This window comes from Delphinus delphis, chromosome 12 (genome assembly GCF_949987515.2).
Source record: "Delphinus delphis chromosome 12, mDelDel1.2, whole genome shotgun sequence".
Taxonomy (NCBI): Eukaryota; Metazoa; Chordata; class Mammalia; order Artiodactyla; family Delphinidae; genus Delphinus; species Delphinus delphis.
Window position 1 is genome coordinate 69,672,254 of NC_082694.2, and position 25,760 is coordinate 69,698,013.

A 25,760-nucleotide genomic window follows, 5' to 3' on the forward strand; every position below is an offset into this window, starting at 1 on the left:
CCATTTTTATGTCAGCGTGGCTCAGCCAGCCTCCAGGGGAAGGATGGTCAGGGGGACTGAGGGCTCAGCAAACTTTGCTGCCAGCTTAGAAAGCTCCCTCACAATGACACCAGGAAGGGTAAGAACTGGTGGGAACAGAAGGCGGGGGAGCCTGGCAAGGGAGTGGCACTGGGCTTCCCCACTGGATCAGAATGGGGGCAGGACAACCCAAATGGCAGGGGTCCCTGAACTTCAGTCTCGTCAGCTGCCCACTCTCTGTAGCCGTGAGGAAGAGCTCCCAGCTGGCCGGCTGATCTAATTTCAGGAACCCTCTCTTCTGAAAGACAGTTCACACTCAGCTTCGTCAGCTCCAACTTCCAGAGGCCTTTGGGCTGACTTCCTGCTTCAGAGCTCCGACCAGATCTGGCAGGTGGGCGACTCAGTCAATTGGGTTTGCCTGGTAGGGGACTGAGGGCACACTTCGGGAGTAGAGAAGGAGGCAGGGTCACTTGGGATGGCGGAAGAGAGAGAACAGCAAGTAGGGGCTTGATGTGAGAGGGGTGGGCTATTTGCTAAATAAAATGTAAACCTTTGCCAGGTTTTCTGCCAAGAAGAGAGAAGTGGCTGATGAAAACCATATGTCTCTAAGTAAGTGGAAGGGAGGAGCCCTGCTTTGCTGTATGTGTTGAGGATACGGCTGTTGGTCTCCCAAGCAATGGAGAAATCTCTATTTTAAAGAATACAATGTTTAAGAGGTGCTCTGAGACAAACCACATTTCGCAATTAAGTAGTTTACAAGGTCAGCAAAGGAAGGACAAAATAAACTAGCCAAAGAAGGTCTTGCTAAATGCCAAAATTTGTTTAAAAGTTCAATGCTACCCTCCGAAACTGTAATATAGGCTTGTTATGGAGTGTTACAAAAATAGCCCAGAAGATGAAACTCTTCCTGGATGGAGAAACAATTAAAAATGCTTTAAGTACTGGTGCACATATTGAATTTCTTCATGTTTGAAAAAAGTAATTAAAAAAGAATGCAAACTATGTCATTTTCTTTTTTAACTCTTTCTACATTGATCCTGAGGCAAAGTAAACCTAGAGACACAGACAAACAGAACTACTGTTCACTCTTTGCAGAACGGAACTCTAATTTCTTCATCCAACATTCACATTCGAGCATAATGCGGTTCCAACCGGCCTTCCCTGAATTTCCTGCATGGAATGCTGCCGCTGGCTCTGCCAGCCAAACACCCTGCCCTCCACCCTGTTTGCAGGCTGCTACCTGTGGGGTTTCACAGGGCACTCACCTGCCCCTGGGGTGCCCTTTCTCCTGGCTCAATGGAAGGTTGTTAGCTGTTCTTCAAGGATAGTAATTGCCAGATTCTATCCACACCACTGTAACTCCCATTTGAGTCTTTTGCATACATAGATTCTAGTTCTCTGGTGAAAGTCTCCATCTTGTCGTCGATTTTCTTGACCATTTTAATCACAGTGATTTAAATATCTGTACTGCATCAGATAACGCCACTCTTTGGATCACCTGTGGGTCTGTTTCTAATATGGAGATACATTTTCGGCTCTGACTGATGGGACATTTCATCAGAGATGATTTATCTGGTTTTCTGGAAGGCAGTTCAAGTGTCGGAACGCCATCTTAATCCAACCTGGGGTTGAGCTGGCTTGAAGCTGGAGGTCAGACTTTGAAGGCTGCTCTGTTTCTGGCTCACCCAGGCTCCTAGCACCTCACCCTTCTGGGGTTCTCCCTGGGAGCCTGGGTTGTTTTCTAGGGTCCTTCCTCTTGGGTGGGCCTTTGATTCCCAGTTTGCTTCCCCAGCCCCATCTTACCGCCAAAACTCCACTCAACTCTCTAGTCTCTCGTCTGTGCTTTGCGCTCAGCCCTTCACTACTTGGGCGGACGCTGCTTGTGAATCAGCAAATGCCTTTGGGGAAGAGGACCTGGGAATTGTGAACTAACCTACGGTGCTTCTCTTCTCCTCTCTTTTCCCAGACATCTTGGCCCTCAGGTCCTACTTGTCCGGCTGTTTTGAACTCCAAATTTGTTTCCTTACTCTATGAGATCGCCAGAATCTCTCACTCAAGTTCTCAGATTCTTCTCCACTGCTTTCTCCTTGGTTCTTAGCCTCTTGGCCCCATACTGCTCACGAGCCAGGGATACCTTAAGGGGAAAAGTAGCACCAAATGTCACCTCCATATGCTCCCATCTCTCTGGGATCCTGACCTTTCAAACAAATGGCTGCAGAAAAAAGGCTTTTGGATTTTGTCCAGCTTATTTTTGGTGAGAGAACTGGTCTCGAAAGAGCCACTCTGATATTACAAGAAGTGGAATCCTCTACCCGCTCCATTAGAAGGTAAGCTCCCTGAGGTCAGGGAGCTTGTCTCCATCCCCACTGCGGTCCCAGGCAGATCTCATTCATGACATCTGACTATGACCTATGCCTGGACATTTCCAAATGTCTGTGTCCAGCCCGGAGCTCTTAGCCCCGCGTATCTGGCTGCCACTTGTCATCTCCAGGAGGCTGTTGCACAGAAACTCAACACGTCCAAAATCATGTTCTTCCCCCCAGTCTGTCCCACCCCCAGGCTCCCAGCTCAGGAAGGGGCATGTCCTCCATCTACCCTGCGGCTTATGTCAGAAACCCAAGGGTCCCCAATAGCAATCCCCACTCCCTCCCCTCCCACTTCCAATCCCCAGTGCTGCTGATTCCACCTTAAAACGTCACACGAACTCACCTAGTTCTGTCCTTCTCGCCACCGCAGCCCTGTTCTGGCGCTGCTTCCCTCCCTCCTTCTTCAGGAGTCTCCTCACATTCCTCCCCAAAGCCGGGCTGGCCTCCTTCCAGCATGTTCGCCAGCCACCCTATGAGCAGAATGACCCCTTGAAAATAAAAATATGACTATGTCATTTCTCAGCATAACACCCTTCAATGACGTCCATTGCTTTCAGGAAAGGTTTGAAGATACACCCTCAAGGAGCCACCGGGCCCACAAGTTCTACCCCAACCCAACTTCCAGTCTCGCTTTGCCTGACTCGTGCCCTTGACACACATTCCACCCTTAGGCCCTTCTCAGCTCTGCCAGCACCTTGAGCTCCTCTCTCCCTGGGGGCTCCTCTGCCAGGAGACACTCTTCTCTCCTGTCTGCTTCTCTCCTGTCCACCCTTCAGGTCTCTGCTAAATGTCCCTTCCTCCAAGGAGCCCCTCTGACCCCTAGAGTTGGTGGTGTTGTCATTGTGTCCTGCACTCTGTTCACAGCACCAGCACAGAAACAATTGTACAGTTAACCAAGTGATTACGGCCTACGTTTCTCCCCTATTAGATGCTGATCTCCTTAAGGCCAGGGCTATGTTTGTCTGGTCACCACCATGTCCTCCGCACCAGCAAAGTCCCTGAGACATCTTAGAGGATTTGTAAATAGTTTTCTGAATCAGAGAATAAAAGATAGAGGTCAGCTGGCACTCCCCACCCAGCCAGCCACCCAGCAGAACACAGTGCAGGGAGTGCCCAGCAGAGAGAGGGAGGCTGGGATGGGGTTGCTAGTTAGCAAGTGTCTCTGAGAGCGTGACTCTAAAAATAAGGAATTCTAAATTGCTGTCTAATGCAACTTCTTATTGCTGGGCTTAACGCACTGGCCGGAGAGCCAGCAGATCTGGGTTCCAGTCCTAGGCCTGGCACAAATCATGACAAATAGCATTTTTATAATGCTTCGCAGTTTACGAGACATTTCCACAGATAGGATCTCATTCAACCAGCTCAGTGACCTCCAGCAAGCAGCTTTTAGAGGCCTGTTGGGAGGGAAGAGACCAGGGAATGAGCTGGGTTCCAGACCCTGCTCTGCCCTGCTCCCCACGGGATCTCAGGAGACTTTCCTCCAGGCCCTGAGTCTACTGTAAAATGAAGGGGTCCAACTAGGGGATCTTTGAGGTTAGTCTATTGGAATTTAGAACTGAAAACTCAGGACTGCTCCAATCAGAATGCAAAGTCTTTGGAGTGTCCTTTTTCTCTCACGTAGCAGGGCAGCGCCCCCCAGAGGCTCCCAACAATGCCATGGGTGCCCCACCGAGGTGTCCCTGAAAGGAGGAATGAAACCAGGACTTTTGTGCAGGTGGGTTACTTGAGAACCCATCCCAGGGAGCAGGAGTGAGGGGCTAGGGAGAGAGGTGGAGAAAGAGGAAAAGCCCAGCTGGGGTGTGTGTGTCCTGATCACTCTGTCTCAAGGGCTATAACCTCATCAGGCCCTGCTGAAAAGCCACAGAGCACCTCCCAGAGCTCTCGCTCAGAAGCACAGGCGTGGGAGCCTTTCTCCACCAGTTCCTAGCCTGACTGGTGGACAGTCACCCCAGGGAGTGTCACCCTGAACTTCTGGGCTGTGCTTACCTGCAGGCTGAGGAAGCTTCTTGATAGAGCAGTCCTGGGACAGAAAACGCAAGGAGAATCCTTCAGGCAACACTCTGGGATGGACCAAGCTCTCTTAGACCTGTCCCCGCAGCAGCCCCAGAAGTCAGAGTGGGACCTGGGTCACCAGGGCATCTGATACAAGTCGCAAAGGGGCAGGTGCACCACTGTCCAGCCCCAAACAAGAACGGGAGCTGGGGCTCCCATTCCCCCACCGGTCCTCCACCCTCTGAGTGTCCAGGCCCCCCACCCTCTTTTCTGCGGAGCTTTGTGGTGTCCTGGGACATTGAAAATGCAGGTGGGGGTGTCTGTCCACCTGGGCAATTCAGATGGGGTTCAGCAGAGCCTTGGGAAACAAAATGTTCTGCTGGATCCTCCTTGAGTGACAGCTGGCTGGACCCGTGATGGAGCTCCGGCCCCACAGTGAGGAAGTGGGTCGCTCGTGTTCCCCTTCTCTTTGGGCAGTGAGTGGTGCTCCCTCAACAGTTAAATGGTTTGTCTGCAGGCTCTGAGCTCCCCAGGCCTGGCAGTGGCAGTGGCCCCAGTTGGGAGACCCTTGCCCTGCCTCTCTGGTGGCATAATACTTCTTCTCTGTCCTTCTTTTATAAACTCTGGTCTCTTGCTTCCCTCAGCCTTCCTTTTGGATTTTCAGAAGTCTGATTCGTTCATAAAACAAGGAACATTGGCTGGTTCTAGCTCTTTTCCTATACTATAACAATTTTACTTTTTCCCCAGGCAATGTGAATGGGAGACTAAAAAAAAAAAAAAAAAAAATGTCTCTTATGAGAAGGTAGAAAAGAACACGAAGATTTAAATTTCAAGATATTCTCTGTCCACAATTCTTCCTCTGGGTAAATCTGTTTAACTCCCAAATAAATTTCACTCTTCCTTTGGGGAGGAAGGGGTCTCTTTCTCTTCAAAAGATTGGATCTAGTTCTCCATTTCTCTGACCGTACCCCAACCGCACTCCAGATTTCCTAGTGTTGTGTAATAAAGAATTCAGATAGCTTCTGTCCCTGGCCCATGGGAGGCAACCATTATAGCCTCAGGATTTCCCAAGTGAAAGGAATGTGTGTCTTCACTCTTCCTGGTGGGCTATTCAGACCATGTCTGAGCTCATGCTAATGAGATGACCCAGCATGGGGGCTGGCTGTGCCAGAAAGACCAAACGTGCAATTAGAGGGTTGGGTTTTGAGCCAGTTGATGTCAGCCCGACCGCTGCGGAGGAGTGGAGGGCTGGAGATTAAGCTCAATCACATGACTGATGATTCAGTCAACCATGCCTGCATGATGAAACCCCAATAAAAACTCTGACCTCAGGCTTGGGTGAGCACTTCCTGGTTCATGTTACATGGCAGTGGTCCAGGAGGGTGTTGCATCCTGAGGACACAAAAGCTTCACATCTGAGACTCTCTGAGACTTCACACTATGTGTCTCTTTACTTGGCTGGTCCCGATTTGTACCCTTTATAATAAAACTGTAGTCATCAGTGGGGCACTTTCCTAAGTTCTGTGAACTGTTCTAGCGAATTATCAGACCTAAGGGAATAGTGGCCACTTAGCAGAAGTGCAGGTGGCCTGGGAACCCCAGAACTTGCAGCTGGTGTCTGAAGTGAGGGGATTCCTGTGGAGGACTGTGTCTTTCACCGGTGAGGGCTGCACTAACAACAGATAGTTAGTGTCAGACTTGCACTGTGCCCAGGTGTACCCACCTGCTTCCTACCTCACCTGGGGAGCCCTACTCATCTGTAAGGAGGCTCTGTCTTCTCCAAGCATAGGCCCACGCCCCACCCTCATCCCAGAAGCCAGACACAGAGGCAGGAGAACTGCCTTTGAGATGAGCATGACCGGGAAGTTGACGTGTGGCGGGGTGAGAGGCCGTCTCGCTTGAAGGCACTGGGCAGTGTGGGGTGTGACCGGCTGGAATTCCCTACCCTTCCCCTCCTTTCCCCACTGTCAGTGTCCAGGCTCCAGCCTAGCTCGTCTGGCTGGTGAAGGTCACCAGGGCCCGTGGACCAGCCCTTCCAGGCCTGAGCTCCCCCTGACTTCCCAGGCCCCCTCCAGCTGCTCTTAATTCAGTGTTCTCCTCCTGGCCTGGCCATGGAGCCTTTCCTTGGTGTGTGCAAGGAAAGGAGAGTTTATTATCTAAAACTGCCCAAATTTTCCTCTCAGGCTTCCACTCCCTAGACTTACCGTTAATAATATTTCAGTGTCTTCCAAGTTGAATGACTATTTCCCATATAAATATGCTATCTATTTGAAGAGTTACTCTGTTTCAAACTCCCTGCTCCCCGCCCCCATTGCTGTAACAATCCTACTCTCCCCCAGACAATATAAATGGGAAACTAAAGAACTGGTTTAAACAATCTCTTTGGATGAACCAGTCTCTCTGCGTAAATATTCAGCGTTTCAGGTTATTGTCGCCCCTTCTTTCCCCTAAGTCGGTATCTGGGTGCACGAAGCAGGCTCACCCGGCCATGGCGAGGCCTCCTTGGATCCGTGCTTGTCCTGTGCATCTTTGCCTGGGTCCAATGAGGCATGACAGTCACACCTGGACTTCAGGGTAATGTGCTGACCTGCACTGTGAGGGGTCCATGGTGTCCCATTTGCCTCTGGAAAAGTGCCTTACTGGGCTCTGCATTCTGGCCAGGTCTTTGCTTGAGCACTCAGCCCCTCTGATGTTCTCCCTGTGCCCCAGGGTCCCCTGCATGGCCAGGGAGGCCAGGAGCCCCACCGCGGTCACGCCTCCCCTGCCACTGGGGCACCTTCGCTCTGCACTGTGCTGGAAATGGCTGAGACCATCAGGCAGACCTCTAGAGGTGTGCAGCCCCCCTGACCCCTCCCCCCAATGACCTCGCAGAAGGGTGATTCGAGCGCCAAGATTTTCAGCACCCAGGGGTCCTCACTACCTTCCTCATCCCCTCTGCCCCCAAGACGAGAAGGGCAGGACTTCCACCATTTTTCTTCCTGCCTGCCAGGATGCCCCTACAGAGACCAGAATCTGCAACACCCAGACCTGCCTTTTGCCACAACAAAGGAATTTAGAAAATCCTTTCTCCAGACAGAGGATGGCTTTCCAGTCTGCTCAGTTGCAGGGAATTCAAAAAACAAGCCTAGGGCTTCCCTGGTGGCGCAGTGGTTGAGTCTGCCTGCCGATGCAGGGGACACGGGTTCGTGCCCCGGTCCGGGAAGATCCCACATGCCGTGGAGCGGCTGGGCCCATGAGCCATGGCCGCTGAGCCTGCGCGTCCGGAGCCTGTGCTCCGCAGCGGGAGAGGCCACAGCAGTGAGAGGCCCACGTACCGCAAAAAAAAAAAAAAAAAAAAGCCTAGCTGATATTCAGAGCTGGGCAGTGACTTGCTTGAGCAAAATGTCCCCTTGCCTCCAGCACTGAATAACTATAGTGAGTGGAGCCCCCTGGGCTACAAGACCCACAGGCTGAGGAAATAGATCAGAAACGCTTTCAAAACCCAATATCTCATTTACACATTCCTTTAATAATATTTATGGTGGGCCTACTATGTGCCAGGCACTAAGTTAGGACATAAACACTCCTTGAAATTGTTTGTAGTAAAAACATTATTAAGATATAATTGACCTACTATACAATTCACTCAAAGTGTACAACTCGGTATTTTTCAGTATATTTACACAGTTGTACAATTATCACCACCATCTAATTTTAGAGTATTTTCATCACCCCAAAAAGAAATCCCATATTCATTAGCAGTAACCCCTCCCACCCATACTACCCTCCCCCTAGCTCCTGGCAACCACTAATCTAACTTTCTGTCTCTATGGATTTGTCTATTCTGGACATTTCATATAAACAAAATCATACAATCTGCGGCCTTTTGCGAATAGCTTCCTTCATTTAGTATGACATTTTCAAGCTTCATCCACATCGTACCATGTATCAATACTTCAGTTATTTTTATTGTCGAATATTGATCCATTGTAAGGATACGTCACATTTTATCTATATGTTCATCGGTTGATGGGTGCTTGGGCTGTCTCCACTTTTTGGCTGTTATGAATAATGCTGCTATGAACATTCATGTACAAGTTTTTGACGTGGACAAATGTTTTCATTTCTTTTGGATATATACCCAGGAGTGGAATTGTTGAGTCATATGTGTTAAAAAAAAAAACACCCAAAATTCATCTGAGTAAATTTTAAAGTTCTTATTGGCTTTATTCAAGGATTCATGAATCAGGTGGCATCCAATCTAGCAGACAGAAAGGAGCTCGGATGAGCTGTACGAAAGGAAAGATTTTTATAGGCAGAAGGAAGGGAGAACAAGGAAGGTATAGTGGCAAAAAGTAGATTGGAGTCGCAAGGTCACTTCCTTTAACGGATGGCGGGGTCTATCAGACTTCACTAGTGACAGGTTTAAGATTCCATTTCTGGGAGAGCTGAAACTGTAATTAAGTTTCAGTTTGGTGATGTGGGGCTTAGCATGAGTGACTCCATTTTGGGCCTGTTGTCTTGCTTTTAACATATGGTAATTTTGCTTAATATTTTGAGGAACTGCCAAACGCTCTTTTAAAGTGTCTGCACCATTTAACGTTCCCACTAGCAGTGTAGGAGGGCTCCAATTTCTCTGCGTCCTCACCATCCTAGTCGGTGTGCAAGGATATCTCAGTGTGGTTTTGATTTGCATCTCCGTCATGGCTAATGATGGTGCTTTTCACGTGCTCGTTCATATATATCTTCTTTGGAGAAGCGTTTATTCAAATCCTTTGCCCATTTTTTTAGTTGGGCTATTTGTCTCTATTGTTGAATTCTTAGCATTCTCTGTGTATTCTGGATACAAGTTCCTTCTCAGTCCTTTTTGAATCTGAAGAGACATCTAAATCAAGGTCAGAGCAGGGGTTACAATTTTAACAGTTGGTGGAGTTCGTTGGCAGGTGAGAGAAACCTTGCAAAGAATGCATTTTGTCCCACGCAGAGGATTCCTGCAGGGACGGATCCTGGAGGGGAAGTGTGCAGAACTGTCGGGGCATGCCTGGGCCTGCTCTCTGTTCAATTACACCCCTTTCAGAACCCCTGCCAAAGAGGAATTTGAGAGATTTGACAGGCTGGAGGGGGGTAGGAACACTTGCTGGTTAGTGCATTGAAGGCGGAATTGTATGGGTAATTTTTCTTTCTTTTTCTTTTTTTTTTTTAAGGAGCATAGGCTTTTATTTCTTGAGCAGATGAGATGGCACATAGAAAAGCATTTCGGAATTACAAAGCGATGCAAAGGTAAGGTGATATTCTTATTGTTACTATTGTTATTTGTAGGAACGGATGAAAACCCTCTCTAGGATGACAGCCTGTGTGTAGGGGTGGAGTGGGCAGGGATTGGGGAGTGGGAGTTGTGGGGGGATAAAAGCTAAAGGAGTGAGGAGGGTAGCAGAGTTTGCAAACCTTGGTTACCTGTGTGTGAGATGAGAGAGAAACACCTCTGTGATTTCTGGCATATTCCTTTACCACCTGTCTAATTATTTACTTAATATTTTTCTCTAGATGGGCTCCTATTTCTTTTCATCAAACAGATATATTTAGAAAGGAAACATATCACAGGTAGAAATGGCAAACCTGCATCAGTTTCAAAAAGGAATGGACAGGGGCTTCCCTGGTGGCGCAGTGGTTGAGAGTCCACCTGCCGATGCAGGGGACACGGGTTCGTGCCCCGGTCCGGAAGGATCCCACATGCCGCGGAGCGGCTAGGCCTGTGAGCCACGGCCGCTGAGCCTGCGCGTCCGGAGCCTGTGTTCCGCAACGGGAGAGACCACAACAGTGAGAGGCCCGCGTACCGCAAAAAAAAAAAAAAAAAAAAAAAGTAAATGTCTCCCTCCCCTTCCCAGGCCTTCTCCCTGAAGATAGCCACTGTTCACAGTTACTTTCACATGGAGGCTTCCAGAAAAAATTTTCATAGATCTACATAAGTATCCTTCAAAAATTTTATCCCATTCATACTGTAGCACTTACCCATTTCTAGTGAAGCATCATACTGTCCTCGACCTTTCTTTTTAAGTTTTTATGTTGGCTAGTTTTACATACAGCACATAGAGACCTGCCTCATTCTTTTTAATGGCTAAGGAGAATTCTTTCCTATAAAAGATATATCATTTATTTTACTACCCCCCCCCCCATAATGTACACTTAAGTTGTTTGTGGGTTTTAGTTCTACCAAGAATGCTATAGTAAACAAATATTTATGTATGAAGAACTTATCCAACAGGTCAGATTAAATCCATAAGAGAGATTTCTAGCTATAGAAATGCTGGGCAAAGGGTGGCTATGTTTAAAATGTTGACAGGGATGACGGGATTGTGCTGTACCAATTTATTTTCTCAGCACTTGAGCATGAGTATGCCTGCTCCCCTCTCCATCCAGAAAGTTCAAAGACTCTCACATAGCCTTTGGGTCGCTAGGGCTCCTCACATGTGCCTCATGCGCCTTGCCTCAGGGAGCTTCTGGGGCCTCCATTAAAATGAATAAGTAAACTAAGTTCTCCATTAAAACTAGTAAGTAAACTAAAAAAAAAAAGGAAGACAAGGGAACCAGGAAACAGAGGATGTCAAACAGCGGAATTACAAAGATGACAGTGAAGAGAAGCCCATGATACTGGTGCATGCAGCAGGCCTGAAAAGCAATGAGTCCAGATTAGAATGAAAGAGTTAGGAGTTCCAAGAGTGATGCCCCCAAGAAAACAAAATGAACCTATAGGCGGTGTAATGTATATCACCGTATTAAGAGGAACTTTACAGTTCTGCAGAAAGTTTTGGGATGAAATAATGATAGAAACACTGAAGCCTAAGCGAAAGGAATACAAAGTGATTATTAACTCTGGGAAAAACAAAGAGTCTTGCAAGAAAGAAAAATGTAATCACGTTGCACTAGGGAACTCAGCTGTGAGCAATGTTTGAATAATACATACATAATATGTAATAGTATATACAAATGTAAAAATAATATGTATATAATAAGAACATAAACACTGAATTTTGATTCAGGCAAATCATCTTATATTGGGAAGTTAGGGGAAGGAGAAGTAGTATACAGAGAGAGATAAATCCTCTCTCTTTTTTTTAATAGTAAGAGGGCACAAAATAAAGTCTATAATGAAAAAAAATACCAATAAACGGCAGTATCAGCACTGTCTTTAGAAATACTGTGCAAATATTAAGGAAAAACCAAGAGAAATAGCAAATTTTTCTTTTAAATGCCGCCTCTGGAGAGCAGGGGTAAAAAGGTGGTATAGGACACTGGGTATTAGTGATATTAATTGTGAGCCTTATAGCGCTATTGGCTTTTTTAACCTATTTATCTGTCTTACTTTGGTAAACTAGACTGGCATATATAGGATGCTACAGTTTTTGTAAAATAAAGTGTTATACATACATGCATATGCACACACACACAGAGAAAACCTTAGGAACGGGACACACGTGCGCGCGCGCGCACTTGCCGATCTTAGGTCAGCTCCTCGGAGGGGGCCTGGGCACCGACTACATCAGCGTTAGTGTGGACGCTCTGTCTGTAACGTGAAGGGGCAGCTTCGATATGGGTGCCCAGCAGCACTTGCCGTGGCTCAGGGAGCAGATGGTACGTGATGCTCAGGGGAGAAAGCAGCTGTCGTGGGCTGCCACGGCCAAGTTGAGCCTGACTAAGCTCCGATCACTTCTGAACAATTTTCCGACGTCACCTCTGACAACGTGCTGTGATTTTCCTACAAACGTGACAAAGGAATGTGGCTTGGTTGACTACACTTGGATGGAGTTAGCCAGTTGAAAAAAAGTAACCAAGAGACTGATAAACAGTGGCAATCTTTGCAGGAGAGTGCCTCTGCCCTTGTTTAAATGCTTTCCCACCTGTGTTTTGCATAGGGCATAAAGGCCTGGTCACTGGATCTGCAGATGACACATAATGGGAGGGGCAGACCACATGTGACGGCTTCTTCCCCGTCCAGGGCTGCCTCCAAGAAGGGGTCTGTCCACCCTAAATTTCTAGCCTGTGGGAATCTTCTTTCACATCCCGTTGCTCTCTGAAAAGAGCAGGTCCCTTTCATCCTCAGCTTTCAGGTCAGCCTTCTATGACTTCTGGTTAAATTTGCTGCCCTAGAAACTCCTGCCTTCCAGATGTCTCTTTGGGCTCCGTGCACTGGCCCTCCAGGGCCCTCATCTTCAGCTGTGGCTCTAGACCCTGGGTTTGGGACCTGACACAAAAAGGGCACGTGTGGCTTCCTTTAGACCTCTGTGGCTGGGCCTGGGTCAGCCCAACTCAGTTTGAGCAACTGGGATTATGCTGTATCACTCAGGGATGGCTCCTGACACGATCTAGGGCTTGGGGTGGATCTGACGTGGGAGCCTAAAGCCTTGCCCCTAGCTCCTGCTCAGGCTGACCTGGCCATAAGGCCCCCCTGTCCTCTTAGCAACCTTGAGGTCCCCCAAATTTTCAGTCTCCAGGCCCTGTCCTGGCCGTTAGCCCCTAGTCCTCCTGGAGCACCAGGAGGTCAGCAGGCAGAGTGGTTACGCACTTGCTTCCTGGAAGCCAAAGGCTGGAGCTCGAGGCTCAGCTTTGCCATTTACTTGCCGTGTGATCTTGAGCGAGTTTCTTACCCTCAGGGAGCCTCAGTTTCCATACTTACAAAAAGTATCACATGTATCAACCTCACATGATTGTTATTAGGACGATAAGATGATCAAATCTGTGTCAGGAGTTAGAGCAGTGCCTGGCACAGGGATCGGCGCTGAGACTGTGGTAGCTGTTATTTTCATGGTATTATCACCTTTTTGCAAATGAGGAAACTGGCTCAGAGAAATGAAGTGATTCGCCCAAAGTCACACAGCTTGGAAGTAGCAGATCATAGGACTAAAAGCCACAGTTTTCAAGCTAAAGATAGGGCCATTTATAAAATACCTGCAGGCCGTTCCATGGGGCGAAGAACAATTGACCCCATGGGATGGGAGTGAAGCCCAGGTCGGGGAGCCCAGGCTGGGGTGGAAGGTGTGGAATCGGAGGCTTTCACCGGAGCCGGGTTCCCAGTGCTGCCTGTATAATACAAATACAGAAGCATGTAGAACCTATAGGGGCCTGGGCCCCATGCTAGCCTTGAATGAGAATCTCTAGAGCTGAGTACGGGTACTTTCACAAGCTCCTCACATGATTGTAATGTGGGACCCAGTAGAAAAAGGCTAAATTGGAGGGCCTCAGAGGCAAGGATTTGGACAGGATGCCAGAGAGGGGTCCAGAGTGCCTGCACTGGAGGATGGAGGGGGGTGAATGAGACTCATTGGACAGAGGGCAAACGGAGGCCCAGAGTGGACATGGCAGGTCCAAGTCCCGCAGAGCCCGCGGACAGCCCCTCCCCTTGTCTGGCCAGGTGTGGCCGGAGATGCAGCTTGGGTTGCTTGTTTTCTGGCAGGCGGGATGTGTGAGTTTTTCAAATGGCTTTGACTTTTGAGTCTATTAGTGATTAATTCAGAGCTCCATTTAGAGCTAGCTGATCCACATTTGGAGGAGCAGAACGTTTTGTGGCAGCCGAGGCGCAGCCACGATTCATCCGCAGGCAGCCCACCCACTTGGCAGCCTGGGAAGGCACGAAGTCTGGGCAGGGCCCTCTCACAGCACCCCCTAACCCAGAAGGCTCTTCAGGGTGGGGGGCTGGGCCTGGGTGGGAGGTGGATCCTGTAGAGGTGGGCAGTACAGCCCAAAGAGCCTGGCTTAGGGTTCAGACCCCACTCTACCTCTTCCAAGCTGCATGACCTTGGGCAGACCCCTTCAACTCTCTGAGCCCCGGTTTACGCATCTACGGAAATGATCACCCCATACCTCTCACGCAGGGTTGCTGGGAAGATGCAATGAGCTAATATGCTTGAATGCACTCAGCACACAGAGCTTGGGACACAAGAAGGGGGGAGGTAACGGCAGTGGAGGTTCCTCCTTTTCCCCCTGCAGTCCTTCTGAGACCTCCCTCTCTGGGCTCCTGGGGAAGGAGCTTTGGCGTCTGCAGCTCTGGCTTCACGCTTACCCCTGTGTGACCTTAGACAAGGCCAGTTAGTTTACCTCCTTGAGCCTAAGTCTCCTCGTTTGTAAAAGTGAGATAATGGTCCCTACCTTTCAAGATTGTTCTGCAGGTTCCATGAAAAACGTCCATGTGAGCTGGCAGCGTGCAGCAGTCACTCCCAGTGGAGGACCAGGGTGGGGGACGGCGGGAGTAGCCCACCCTGGGCAACGGCCATACAGGTGCCTGGCCTCAGAGAAGTCTTAAAAATTAATATAATGTACTGAAAGTCAGTCTGCTTTTTATCACCCCACAACAGCAATTCTAACAATGACAGTGATCGAATGCTCCTTTGGACTGGGGCAGACCACTGCCAGCGCCCCTTCCCCTTGTAGGCCACTGGACCCTCCAGGGGCGATGGCTTTCCTCTCCTCCTTGCTGTCCTTCGGTGTCCCTCCTCCCACCCATACTCTCCTGGAGACTGTCTCTCCTCCCCCATTTCACACCCCACTTCTTGGCTCTCTCCCCAACTTGTCGGTGTAAAGTCTCTGGCGACAGTTGGGGCCCCATACAAGGCTGACAGAGTTCATTCTCCAGAATGTGGACTGGGGGGGGCACAGGATGAGGGCTTCCGCTCCTGGCTGGGGGCAGAGTTCTCTCCTGCCTGCTTCCTCTCTGTGATCACACAGCCATTTCCCCCTCTACCTGCCTGTGCCTCATAAACAAAATCCCTTGGCGCGGTGAGGAGGCCGCAGACAGACATTGATTATTGGATCGATGGGGACAGTGGTTCAGCCCCGCAGTCTGGGATCAGCGCGCTGGCCTCGGGTGGCTGTGTGATCTGCTGGCTGCAGGCAGCTGGGTTCTAATCCTGACTCGGCTACACCCACCGAGCGACCTCTTTTCTCTGAGCTGAGTTGAGGGTGGGGCTGGCCAGATGGCCTGGGGTGGCATGCTGACATCCCCAAGGCCCTGCTGGTTTCTCCATCGTAAATGAGGGGCTGGAGCGAGAGAGGACAGAAGTCCCTTCCGGTGCACTTGCAGACTGTGTTCAGGCTGCAGAGCACACACTCACATACCTTTCCTCGAGCCTGGCGTATCTTTGCATCCACCACGGTGCGCTGGCACACTGGAGAACCAGGGATGTTTCTGGAAGGGTGGAATGATCTATAACTGTTTTCTCTGTGTCAGTTAATTCTGAGTCCCCTTCCTCCAAAGAGAGCCCGTGGGAGAGGGGGCCTGCTGGTCCCCATTCCCCGCCCACCACGCCTCTCTTCTTAGCATCCACGACTCCTTCCTGAAGCTCTGTCACCACGGGAAGTACTACAAGGAGGCCACCTTGACCATGGACCAGGTCAGCTCCCTGCCAGCTCTGAGGGTGAGTCCACGGGGTGGGGTGGAGGGGGTGGGGGCGGCCTCACTGGGATCTGCTGAGGCGCGGAAAGCACTGGTCTCAGTGTCCTCACCTGTGAAATGGGTGGAGTGGTGGGCCGGCTCAGATTCCATGTGCTCCCTGAGGCCCTGTGCACTCCAACAGGCTGTGTTGCACGAGCTGCCAATCTTTTAGGGACCATCCTTGAGCTTTTGTCCCTGTTGTGAAAAGACTCTGCCCTTCCCCCAGGGTGCCTGGAAGAGCCCAGAGGTGCACGATAAAAGGGCTCCCCAATCACTCCTGAGATTTTAATTAAACTTTGTGCAAAGCATAGAGAGGTAATGCCAGGTTAACAAATCATGGCAGTGTCAGGCTTCCTGATTTTTCATTCGGATCTTGGCAGAATAATGGTTTGAAGGTGTCATTGTGCAGTGAGAGCCCATCTTCATTTCTGTCTGGAGGAAGACAGGCTCAGAGAGCTGTGGGCGCCTCTTTAAAGAGGGCCGGGGGCGGGGTGGCAGGAGGGGTTCTGAGGGAGAGATGGTGGGTGGGGGGGCCCCTCCGAAGTGACAGGCCTGTTCTAGGGCAAAGACCGAGAAGGAACAATAGCCCGAGACTTGCAGTAGAGGCTGGAACTGAGAAGACAAGGGAACCAGAAGGGGTGTGGGATCTTGGGGGGAGCTGGGAGCAGAATCCTCAAAAAGGTGACATCATTGGAGAACGTGTCTATCCCAGATGCAAAATGGGGAGCCTGTCCTCCAGGCTGTGTCCTCCTCACACACACAGCCCCGCACACCCTCACACCCGCAAACACTCAAACACAAGGTGGGGGACTTCTCCCAGACCTAGACTGAGAGGCAAGGCTGAATGGGGAGCTTCTGCCCTCCCCTCCCTGGACAGGCGGTGGTGTCACTGTTCAGTCCCAGAATATCTGAATGCTAAGCTTGGAAAGAAACTTAGAAACCATCAGTCTAGTCACTTTCCAGTATTCGCCACTCTAGTTTTATCCATCGGAAAACTGAATCCCCAAGAGGGAAACAGCTCATCCAGGGCCACATGACACGGCCAAGCCTGGAAGTCAGGCAGGACTCTGACCCCACGGCCGGGCTTGCACTTCCAATCAGGGCTTGACTCGGTGCTGACCTGTGTCTGGGGCTGCCAGGCGCCTTGGGGAGCAGCTGGCAAAGACCCGCCCTAGAGGGCTGGCACGGAGGGTGCTGCATGACCAGTGGCCCCAGCACTCTGGATGGATCCAGCACACCCTAGACACGCTTGGGGGCTCTGATCTGAGGCCCAGAGGAGAAATCACTGGACTAGGTCAGAGGGCTGGGTCCGGGCCCAGCTCCATCACACTCCACGGATGACACATCTCCCCTCTAAGTTTAATCTCCGGTCCGGAAAACAACATGCGCACCCTGCGCTGTGTAACAGACCTTGCAGGGATGAGCCATGGTCCGCTGCACCCTCCATTTTGCTCGCCTTCCTCTCCCTTTTCTTGGGGTCTGGGGTGGGGCCGCCAAGGCTGGAGAAGAATGGAGGAGGGGCAGATGGGCACTTGGGCAACAACCCCGGGTGGTCTGGGGTCTGCTTGGCCGCGGGCTCGTCATCTGGCAGACAAGGGCTGGGGGCCGATGCAGCAGAAATGTCAGGCTACTGTAAAGTGCTGTGATGTGTGAGGGGCTGTGGGCGGACCACCGCCCCAGGGCGAGGCCACAATCTGGGTCATCTCTGGAGCCCTAGAGCCCCAGGAGCTTGTTCACCGGACAGTGGCTGGGGACTGAGACGGGGTCTTGGGACAAGAGTAATTTTACATTTCTTATTTCATCCTTCTAAACGGTCATTATTTTATTCTATCCTACAAATAAAAACCACATCATTGCAGAAAAACTGGAAAACACAGACAGAAAAGCAAAAATATGGTAAAAATCATCACGTAGCCTACCTCAGGGTATGACTGTCATGATCATCTTGCCTTATTTCTTTCCACACTTCTTTTTTTAATGTGGATATAGAAGTGTTTATTGGGATCACACTGACTTTTTTGCTTGTTGCTTTTTTTTTTCTTCCCCTTTTTAGTTTCTTTGTTGCTTTTCCAACTGGTTCTGAACAACCAGTACCATCTCATGAATTGAGGACACGGAATTGAGAGAACTAGGGGACAGGGCATAGGGCCAGGACTGGAAGAGCTGGCTTTGAACTCACTTGCTAGGCAAGTGATCTCAAGCAAGTCACTTCACAAAAGGAATGATTGAGGGTGAGGGGGAAGCAAATAGGCCCCAGCAAAAGACTAGGAGGGAGGGGTGCAGCGTGGAGCTGTTTTCCTGCAAGTGAAAGGCCTGGCTCTAGGTGCTCCCAGGCATAGGCATGGGTCCAAGGACGTAGGTTTCTCCACAGTAGAAGGAAGCACTTTTTAATCATCAGAGCTGCATGCAGAGGGAATGAGCTCCCTGTCCCTGACGGGCACCAAGCGGGAGGCTGGCCAAGCATTCAGCTGGGGTGTTCTAGCACACACCTAGGTATCAGAGGAGACTGGACTGCGTGCACTGGTGCCCTCCTCACCCTCCGGGTCTGAGGTTCTGATTCTACCCTGGAGCTTGGTCTTACTCTCCTTTGTGTCATCTACCACAGTGTGTCCCAGACTTTGGACTTCATAGTCCGATAAAATCCACCACCCCCCTACTCAAAAAATGATTATTTTGAGGAAGGACTAGCTAGAAATGCCAACTTTCCAATTTTGCCAAGTAAGGACTTAAAACATGTCTCCACAATCATCATTTCATTTTTAAAAGATGTTCATTTTAGAACAAAAACGTAAGAAGGATCTAATCCCAGAAGCAATAACAGTTCTTTCCACACACATCCCCTTTTGTTCTTATTTTTCTCCCTCTGTTACTGGTTGTCAGGAACTTTGTCCCTGATCATGCCTGGTCCTCAGACTAGCATCTGGGGTTTTAGATCCAGGACTCAAGTTTCCGTCTGTGCTTTTCCTGTCTTGGTCGAAGTAGAAAGCTGACTTCCCAAAAGGAGCAAGGAGAGGGTTGATGGGAGGTGGGGCCCCAAGTGTCCCCGTGTCCTCTACGGCCCCAAGGACGGGAGCTGGGTGACTCACCCTGCCCAGAACACATCTCTGGAAAAGCATTGAGAACGGGGCCCCAGGGAGCTCTGGGTACTGGTATTACTTGGCTCAGGGTCCTGACTGATCTGGGAAGAAAGTTCTGTTTTCTTAACTTGGATTCACTCGTGGAAAAAGTAGGTTGGTTAATATTGGGAAGCGTCTGTCTGTCAGCGGAGGGCAAGGCAACAGCGGCCTGGGCAGCAGAGGCTAGCGGAAAAGCCTGACCACAGGAAGGCCCTGCTGGGCCAGGACGCACTGCCCCTTTTTACCGAGAAGTTTCTGTTTTCTTTTTGTCTGCTGCTCTGTTTGGTGTATTTAGAAGTGAATTAGCTCAGTGTTTCTGTTCTTGTAAATAATGATCTTGCTTTCTGTAAACACGAATGAGGAGTGGCATGGTGTGACCCGCCTGGGTTTCTAGTTTCTGGGACCAGGACAGCCAGCCGCAAGACCTGGGGGGAAGGTACTGGGGTCTCACAGGGGGTCTGGTGGAAGCTCCCACACTGAACAGGGCCACCGCGCACCTCCGGCCTCTTCCCACCTCCCTTCCTGGGGTTCCTGCAGGCAGGTGGTCTGTGCACAGCATCAACTCTGTAAAGCACTGAGAGGTTTGGGAAGCCGTCGAGGTGTCAGGAGACGTTCCAGGTACGGCTCCTAAGGTTTCAGCTCCAGCTTGGTTTCCATCTATCCCAGTTTTCCTGGGCCTTTCGGAGGCCTGCCTATATATAGGCTACTTAGAATAGCTTGCAATAAACTCACTCCCGTCTCTTCTCGCGTATATTTCATCTTCCTCCCTTTGCTCTCTCTCCTGGGAGCTTTCCTCAACTTTATCTTCATGTCCAATTTAGTTTTTCACTTCTGCCATCATGATTTTCGTTTCCAAGGGCTCGTTTTTATTCTCTGTTTATTTCTCTTTCTTTTAATAGTACGCTCTCATTTTTACTGGACGTAATGTCTTCTCTGATCTGTAATCCAAGGTGCTTCTTTCCACGAGCTTGTTTGGGTCACCATCTCTCATGTCAGAAGCCTTCCTTGGGTACTTGGTAACTGTCTGCTCATAATTAAGAGTGGAAGGTGTTGCTAAAAAGCTGTTTCAGAGCTCCAGTCTCTGGGTGGGGTTCGTCGACTGGGAGCTTCCCTGAAGGGTGAACTGAAGGGGCCATTTCTTGAGGACAGTCAAGAACAGGAGGAAAGTTCTGGCTATCAGGATCCTGGAGCTCAGCTGGGGAAGAATCACTGAGGAACGGCTGCTATTCCCCCGTGTCCTCTCTGTCTTTGTGGGTCACGCCTCTAAAGACTGCTTTACTATAATTTTAGTGGGTATCGGAAGGGAATGAAAAGAGATGCAAGGGTTCAACCTGCTATCTTTATCCAGGATTGACACCTGCATTCCTGATGTTCAGTAATACGTTTCAAAAATGTTTCCAAAACACCCACTCCTCATTGTTGCTGAGTATCTTGAGGGTCTCAGAATCTTCTACACAGACAGCAGCTGTCTCCAAACTTTTCTCCTGGAGAACTCTCCACGTCCGACCTCCCAGATGCTCCGCTTGGCTGGTATCCTCAGAGCCTTGCTCCCTGCTCTCCCCTCCCGTCCCCACACCGCCCTGCAGCCCAGCCAGGCTGCTCGGGGATCCCCTCCCTCCCCACGGACCCCTGGGAAAGGTCACTCGTTGTCCTGTTGATTATCAGAGGGCAATTCCCATGGAGAAGAGACATTTTTTGGAGTCTGATGAATAGGGCTTCCCACACCCGGTCCTTATCCATTCACCCCAGAAGTAGTTATTAGGCATTTACTATATGTTGTATATGGAGTGAGGTCTTGGGGGCTTAGAAGGCCTTTTCTCAGCAAATTCAGGGATAAGAACCAACAGGAGAATCACAAACCTTGGGGGCTTTGCAGAGCTCAGATTCTCGCCTCCAGTGCCCAATGCTGGGGCCCAGAGAGGCTCACAAAGGCTACGCGGTGGGTGCAGTCCCTCCCAGAGACACCCAGCCCAAGACACCTTGGTCATGCTGTTGGTCCCCTCCCAACTTCTTAGGATGCTGAGCGGCTTCTGGGGCAGTCAGGCAAGTCTGGGCACAGCACCCCTCCCCGGGGGCCGGGGAAGGACCTCCCTAGCACTGTCCTGTGGCTGGGACAGGGTCAGGGCTCAGCACTGGGGCGCTGCACTCAACTCTCCCGGCAGCCCTCGGCTGGCTGAGTCATTATCTGCATTGACAGCTGGGGAAGCAGAGGGTCAAAGGGGGTAGGCAATTGGTCCAGTGAAAACTCTGTTATTATAAATGACCATCCTGCTTCGTCTGGCGGAGTCCCCGGCTGGAAGGGGTCCGAAAGGCCTTTGGGTTCTCTTCTTCCATGGGTGGTGGCACACCCAGGAAGAACTGGAATCCACCTGTCCATCTGAGAGGCGGTGGGGGTGGACGGATGGCAGCGACCGACCCTGGGGGTCTTCCTAGTGCAGTTGTGGACCAGCCTTGTCAGAGCCTTTTCATGGCCGCCTCGACAGATGAAAAATCTAAGGCCCACAGATGGGACATGCCTGTTCAAGGTCAAGGGCCCATCAGAGCCTGCGCCAAGGTTGGAACCCGCGCCTCCCGCTCCAGCCAGGCTATTTCCATGCTGCACGTTCTGAACTCCCACCACATCCTCGGGAAGCTCCGACTGAGGTTTGATCCCTATGAGGAGCTGGCCTGCCTGCCCCTAACATTCACCTCTTGGCTCCCATGAGCTCAGGGCTGTCCTCCGAGGGCACCACATTCAGCCAGAGAGCAGAGAACTGGACAAGGAGGGAAGGCAGCGGGCCAGGAGCGGGTGGGGCTGTGTTGCTCACCCGCGGCCCAAGCCAGGACAGCTGGACCCAGTGATAATCCTCGTGCTGTATTTAGGCCACTGCCCTGAACCTCCCCCTCCCCTGTAGATATTCTCCCTGGCTTGCTGAAAAAACAAAGAAGCAGATTGGATGGTTATAGCAATTCTGCTTTCCAGCCCCAAACGTCCACTGCCATTAGCCGAGTGCCTCTTGGTTACAAGTCCTGTTCATACTCTGCCTTATTTGCTTCTCACCACGTCTGTGAAGCACAGCGTACCTCCCCACACTACAGGCGAGGAAGCTGAGTCTAAGTTAAAAGCTCTATCCGCAGCCCCACGATTGGAAAAATGCATTTGCCTCCAAGACCTGTTTGTTCTCCATACTTCATCTACTAGGGAGGATGAAGTCAAGGTTTCCGAGCAGGCAACACGTGTGGGTGTGTGCATGTATGTCTACATGTGTGTACATGGAGCAGGGGGAGGAAGGAGCGTGGGGAGGAGCTGGCGGGCTGGACAGTTGGTGATTGAGGGGGGAATGGCTTTCCCATCTCTGGCTGGGTCACCTGCCGAGCCCACCCTTGGGTAGCAGATGACACATGTGTGCCTCGTGTGCTAGGGAGGTTTGCGCTTAGGTCCAACTCGTTTCGGGAGGGCGCCTCCCAGAGCCCAGCCTCTCAGGCTCCTGAGGCAGGCCTGGGAATTGTCGGATTCCCTAGTCCCCAAGCCAGGCCCCACCCCTAGTGCCCGGACTCCCGCGTGAACAAATGTTCCACTGAGAAAGGAGAGAGAACAAAGGGCCGGGCCTGGCCTGCCAAGCACCCCAGCCCAGCCTCCCAGGCTCCCACCCCAGGCCCACCCCCACTCACAGGGCCTGAGGTCACTCTGAGCCTTTCATCTCATCGGCTGGCTCTCCCAGCCCTCCCTCCCAAGATAAATACTGGGGGTGACCTGGGGCCTCCCCACATGGAGCTGGCCACTGCAGCTCTCACTCACCCAGGGCTGTGGGCAGGGCCACCTCTGTCCATTCAGCAGAGTTAAGACCGCAGCCGCCCTGCCCCGCCCCTTGCCATCCCAGCCTGCCCTGAAATCTGTGCTGTGGCCTCGCACACACATCATCTCATTTAATCCTCAAAGTTATCCTCACTTACAGCCCGCAAGCAGAGGATAAAAGGGGTCACACAGTTGATGAAAGGCAGCGGAGTCTCAACCTCCAGCACTCACTGCCCTCCCCCCGCCCCCTCGCTGCGCCCCCGAGAGGGAGGGTCCTAATTCCCTGATGCGGAGTCAGAGGTGGGAGGGCAATCTGGCAGCTGGCTCCCTCCCCGCATTTTCGAACATCATTAGATCTTTTTCTGACAACTTCATCAGTTAGCAGGGCTCAGAATTGGCAAAAATCCTTATTTAGACATTCAGCCAAAGAATTAAGAAGTGGTTCGTTTCAGAAAAAGCTCAGTGATGTAGGCCGCAGTCTCTGCTCCGGCCTGAGCAGCCAGCGGCAGACCGATGGGATCTGGCCTCCAGCCTTGGCTGCCGCACAGACACCAGCAGCCTTGGGCGCGTCGCTGCTCTTCTCAGGGCCTCAGTTTCCTCACCTTCCAAACGGATGCGTAATGCCTCCCTCACAGGTAGTTAGGAAAGCCTGGGCGGTAGGGGGAGAGCCCTGCATGCTGGTTTTAGCTTTTCCCTCCTCTGGCTGACTGGCCGTGGGCCAACTCCCTCCTCCTTGGCCTCAACTTTCTATCTAGACTCCAGGGCAAGTCACAGGAGTGCCCCTAAGCTGGGGGCCATGGGGCTGGAGGGAGCCTGTGGGATGGCCAAGGGCAGCCCTTCCCCCAGTGCACCCCAATGGGTGATTCTGTACTTGCAGAGGCCTCTGGTTCGTACCTCTAGAAGGAGGCGATGTGTAGCCCTCTCCCTGCTCGCCTGGGTGCAATTTGCTCGACCCATGTTTCACATTGTGGCGGGGGCAAGGGGCGGGGAGCGGAACTGGAGAGCGTGTGATGTTCATTTGTACGGAGCTTGACCATCCCCTACCGCCTCACATGTCGCATCTTATTGGACCCTGTCGCTGACCCTGGGAGGTAGCTATGGTGACTGTCTGCAGTTCAAAGCAGAATCAAACCAGGACCGTTGACCTCAAGTCCTACTCGCTTTGCTTCTTATCGCATCGCTTCTGAGAGGTATTTCTCATCCAGCCACACCCACCTAGACCTTTAATTCATTCTGTCGATGATCCATGTTTCTCCCAAATTTCAAATCTCCTAAGAGCACTGGCGAGGCAGTGGCCCCGTGGAGGGAGAGTGAACTCCAGAACGAGGCGGGCCTGAGTCTGAAGGCTTCAGGGCGAGTCACTCAACTCCTCAGAGCCTCGACTTCCTAACCTTTGAGATGGGAAGGACGAGCCCCCTTTTAGGGCATTGGGATCCGCTGAGACGCGGGCCCAGCCCTCTCCAGGTACGTACACCATCCCATCGCTCTCCCCATGCGCGCTACCTGGGAGTCAAGACGAGGTTGACCAGCGCGTTGCTGGAGGAGAAAGCAGAGGCCGTGGCAGGTGGAGGGCCTGTCGGTGGCAGAGCCAGCAGTGGCCGGGCAGGGACCAGGTGCCCCGAGTGCACCGACCGGCTCCGCTGGGCTCTGCCCACTGGGAAAGGCATTCACGTGGCTGAGGTGAGAAGTGAACCCGGGCTTCCTTCCAGAGGTGGTGTCTCCTCCCTCCCCACAGCAGGTGACACTGACGGGATCATTTTGAAAGTAGAGCTCACACCCGAGTTCCCCAGTGGCCCAGAGGGAACAGGCTGCAGTGGGCTTGGGGACATGCTTGTCCAGCACCTTGGTCCCAGGCCTGCGCTCTCAGAGCACAAGATAAACAAACCCCATCTCAGCTTTTCAAGAGTCCTGGTCCCCAGGGCCCTTCTCAGCCTGCTGGCTTGAGGCTTTATTCCACTCATGTCTTTTCTGATAACTTCATTTGTGGCCCCAGAGACCTCCGGCTTGTTTAAAAATAGAAAAATAAACAACATTGTTCCTGAAGTGTCCCCACCCCGCTTCGGGCCTCCTAATGAGGTGCTGGCTGCGCTGGCGGGGGCTCTGTTCCCAGGATTTTCAACCCCCTGCAGGCCTTGGGCCCCTGCTGCCTCTGCTTCCCAGCGGCACGGGTGTGGGGGAGGGCTGGTGCTGCCTGCCTGGAGCTCTAGGCCAGCACGGCTCCGCACAGCTGGACCCATTCACCCAGGCAGAAGGCCAGGTCGGGCCCCTTGCAGGCCCAGCCACAGAAGGCCCTGCGAGGGAGCTTCCCCTCTTCTTAGCTCTGGCCTCAGCCCCTAACAGAACACAGGCCCCTTCTGTGTGCTGGGCACTGGATGAGGCCCCCAGGATGCAGCCCCTCAAGTCTCCCAGGCACATCAGGCTTGTTGTTCAAAGTCCTGGACTGGAGTTTTCCTTCTGTGTGTGACCTCAGTTTTCCCCACGTGAAAAATGGACCTAATGACAGCAGCCCTGCCTACCTCGGAGGGTTTGTATGCAGCCTGCGTGAGAAGATGGCTGTGAAAATGCTAAAATGCAACAGGCAGGTGGATGGGATTTCAGGCAGCTTCAGAGAGGAATAGCACCTGGAGGCAGGGAGCGTCTGTGCCCCTCTGAGTGGCGGGACCCCTCTGAGTCTTTTCTTTCTTTAATTTTTAATTAATGTAGAGTTGATTTACAGTGTTGTGTTAGTTTCTGCTGTACAGCAAAGTGATTCAGGTATACATATATATGTGTGTGTATATATATATATTCTTGTTCATATTTTTTTCCATTATGGTATATTACAGGATAGTGAATATAGTTCCCTCTGCAATATAGGAGGACCTTGTTGTTTATCCATCCTATATATAAGAGTTTGCATCTGCTAACCCCAAACTCCCAGTCCCTCCCTCTCCCACCCCCATCCCTTGACAATCACAGGTCGGTTCTCTATGTGTGTGAGTCTGTTTCTGTTTCACAGATATGTTCGTGTGTCTTGAATTTTAGATCCCCCATATAAGTGATACCATATGGTATTTGTCTTTCTCTTTCTGACTTAACTTCATTTAGCATGA

The 25,760-nt window shown here is 51.2% G+C and overlaps 1 protein-coding gene across 1 annotated transcript in view; it reads left to right on the forward strand.

The window, feature by feature from the left end:
- The first annotated feature begins 8,608 nt into the window (after nt 1-8,608).
- The window catches only part of CIB4 (calcium and integrin binding family member 4), a 49,596-nt gene continuing 32,444 nt past the window's right edge, over nt 8,609-25,760 (forward strand). The window contains 2 exon segments of the mRNA XM_060026966.1: nt 8,609-9,635; nt 15,664-15,760. Coding sequence (XP_059882949.1) covers nt 9,592-9,635; nt 15,664-15,760 — 141 coding nt within the window. The 5' untranslated portion in view covers nt 8,609-9,591.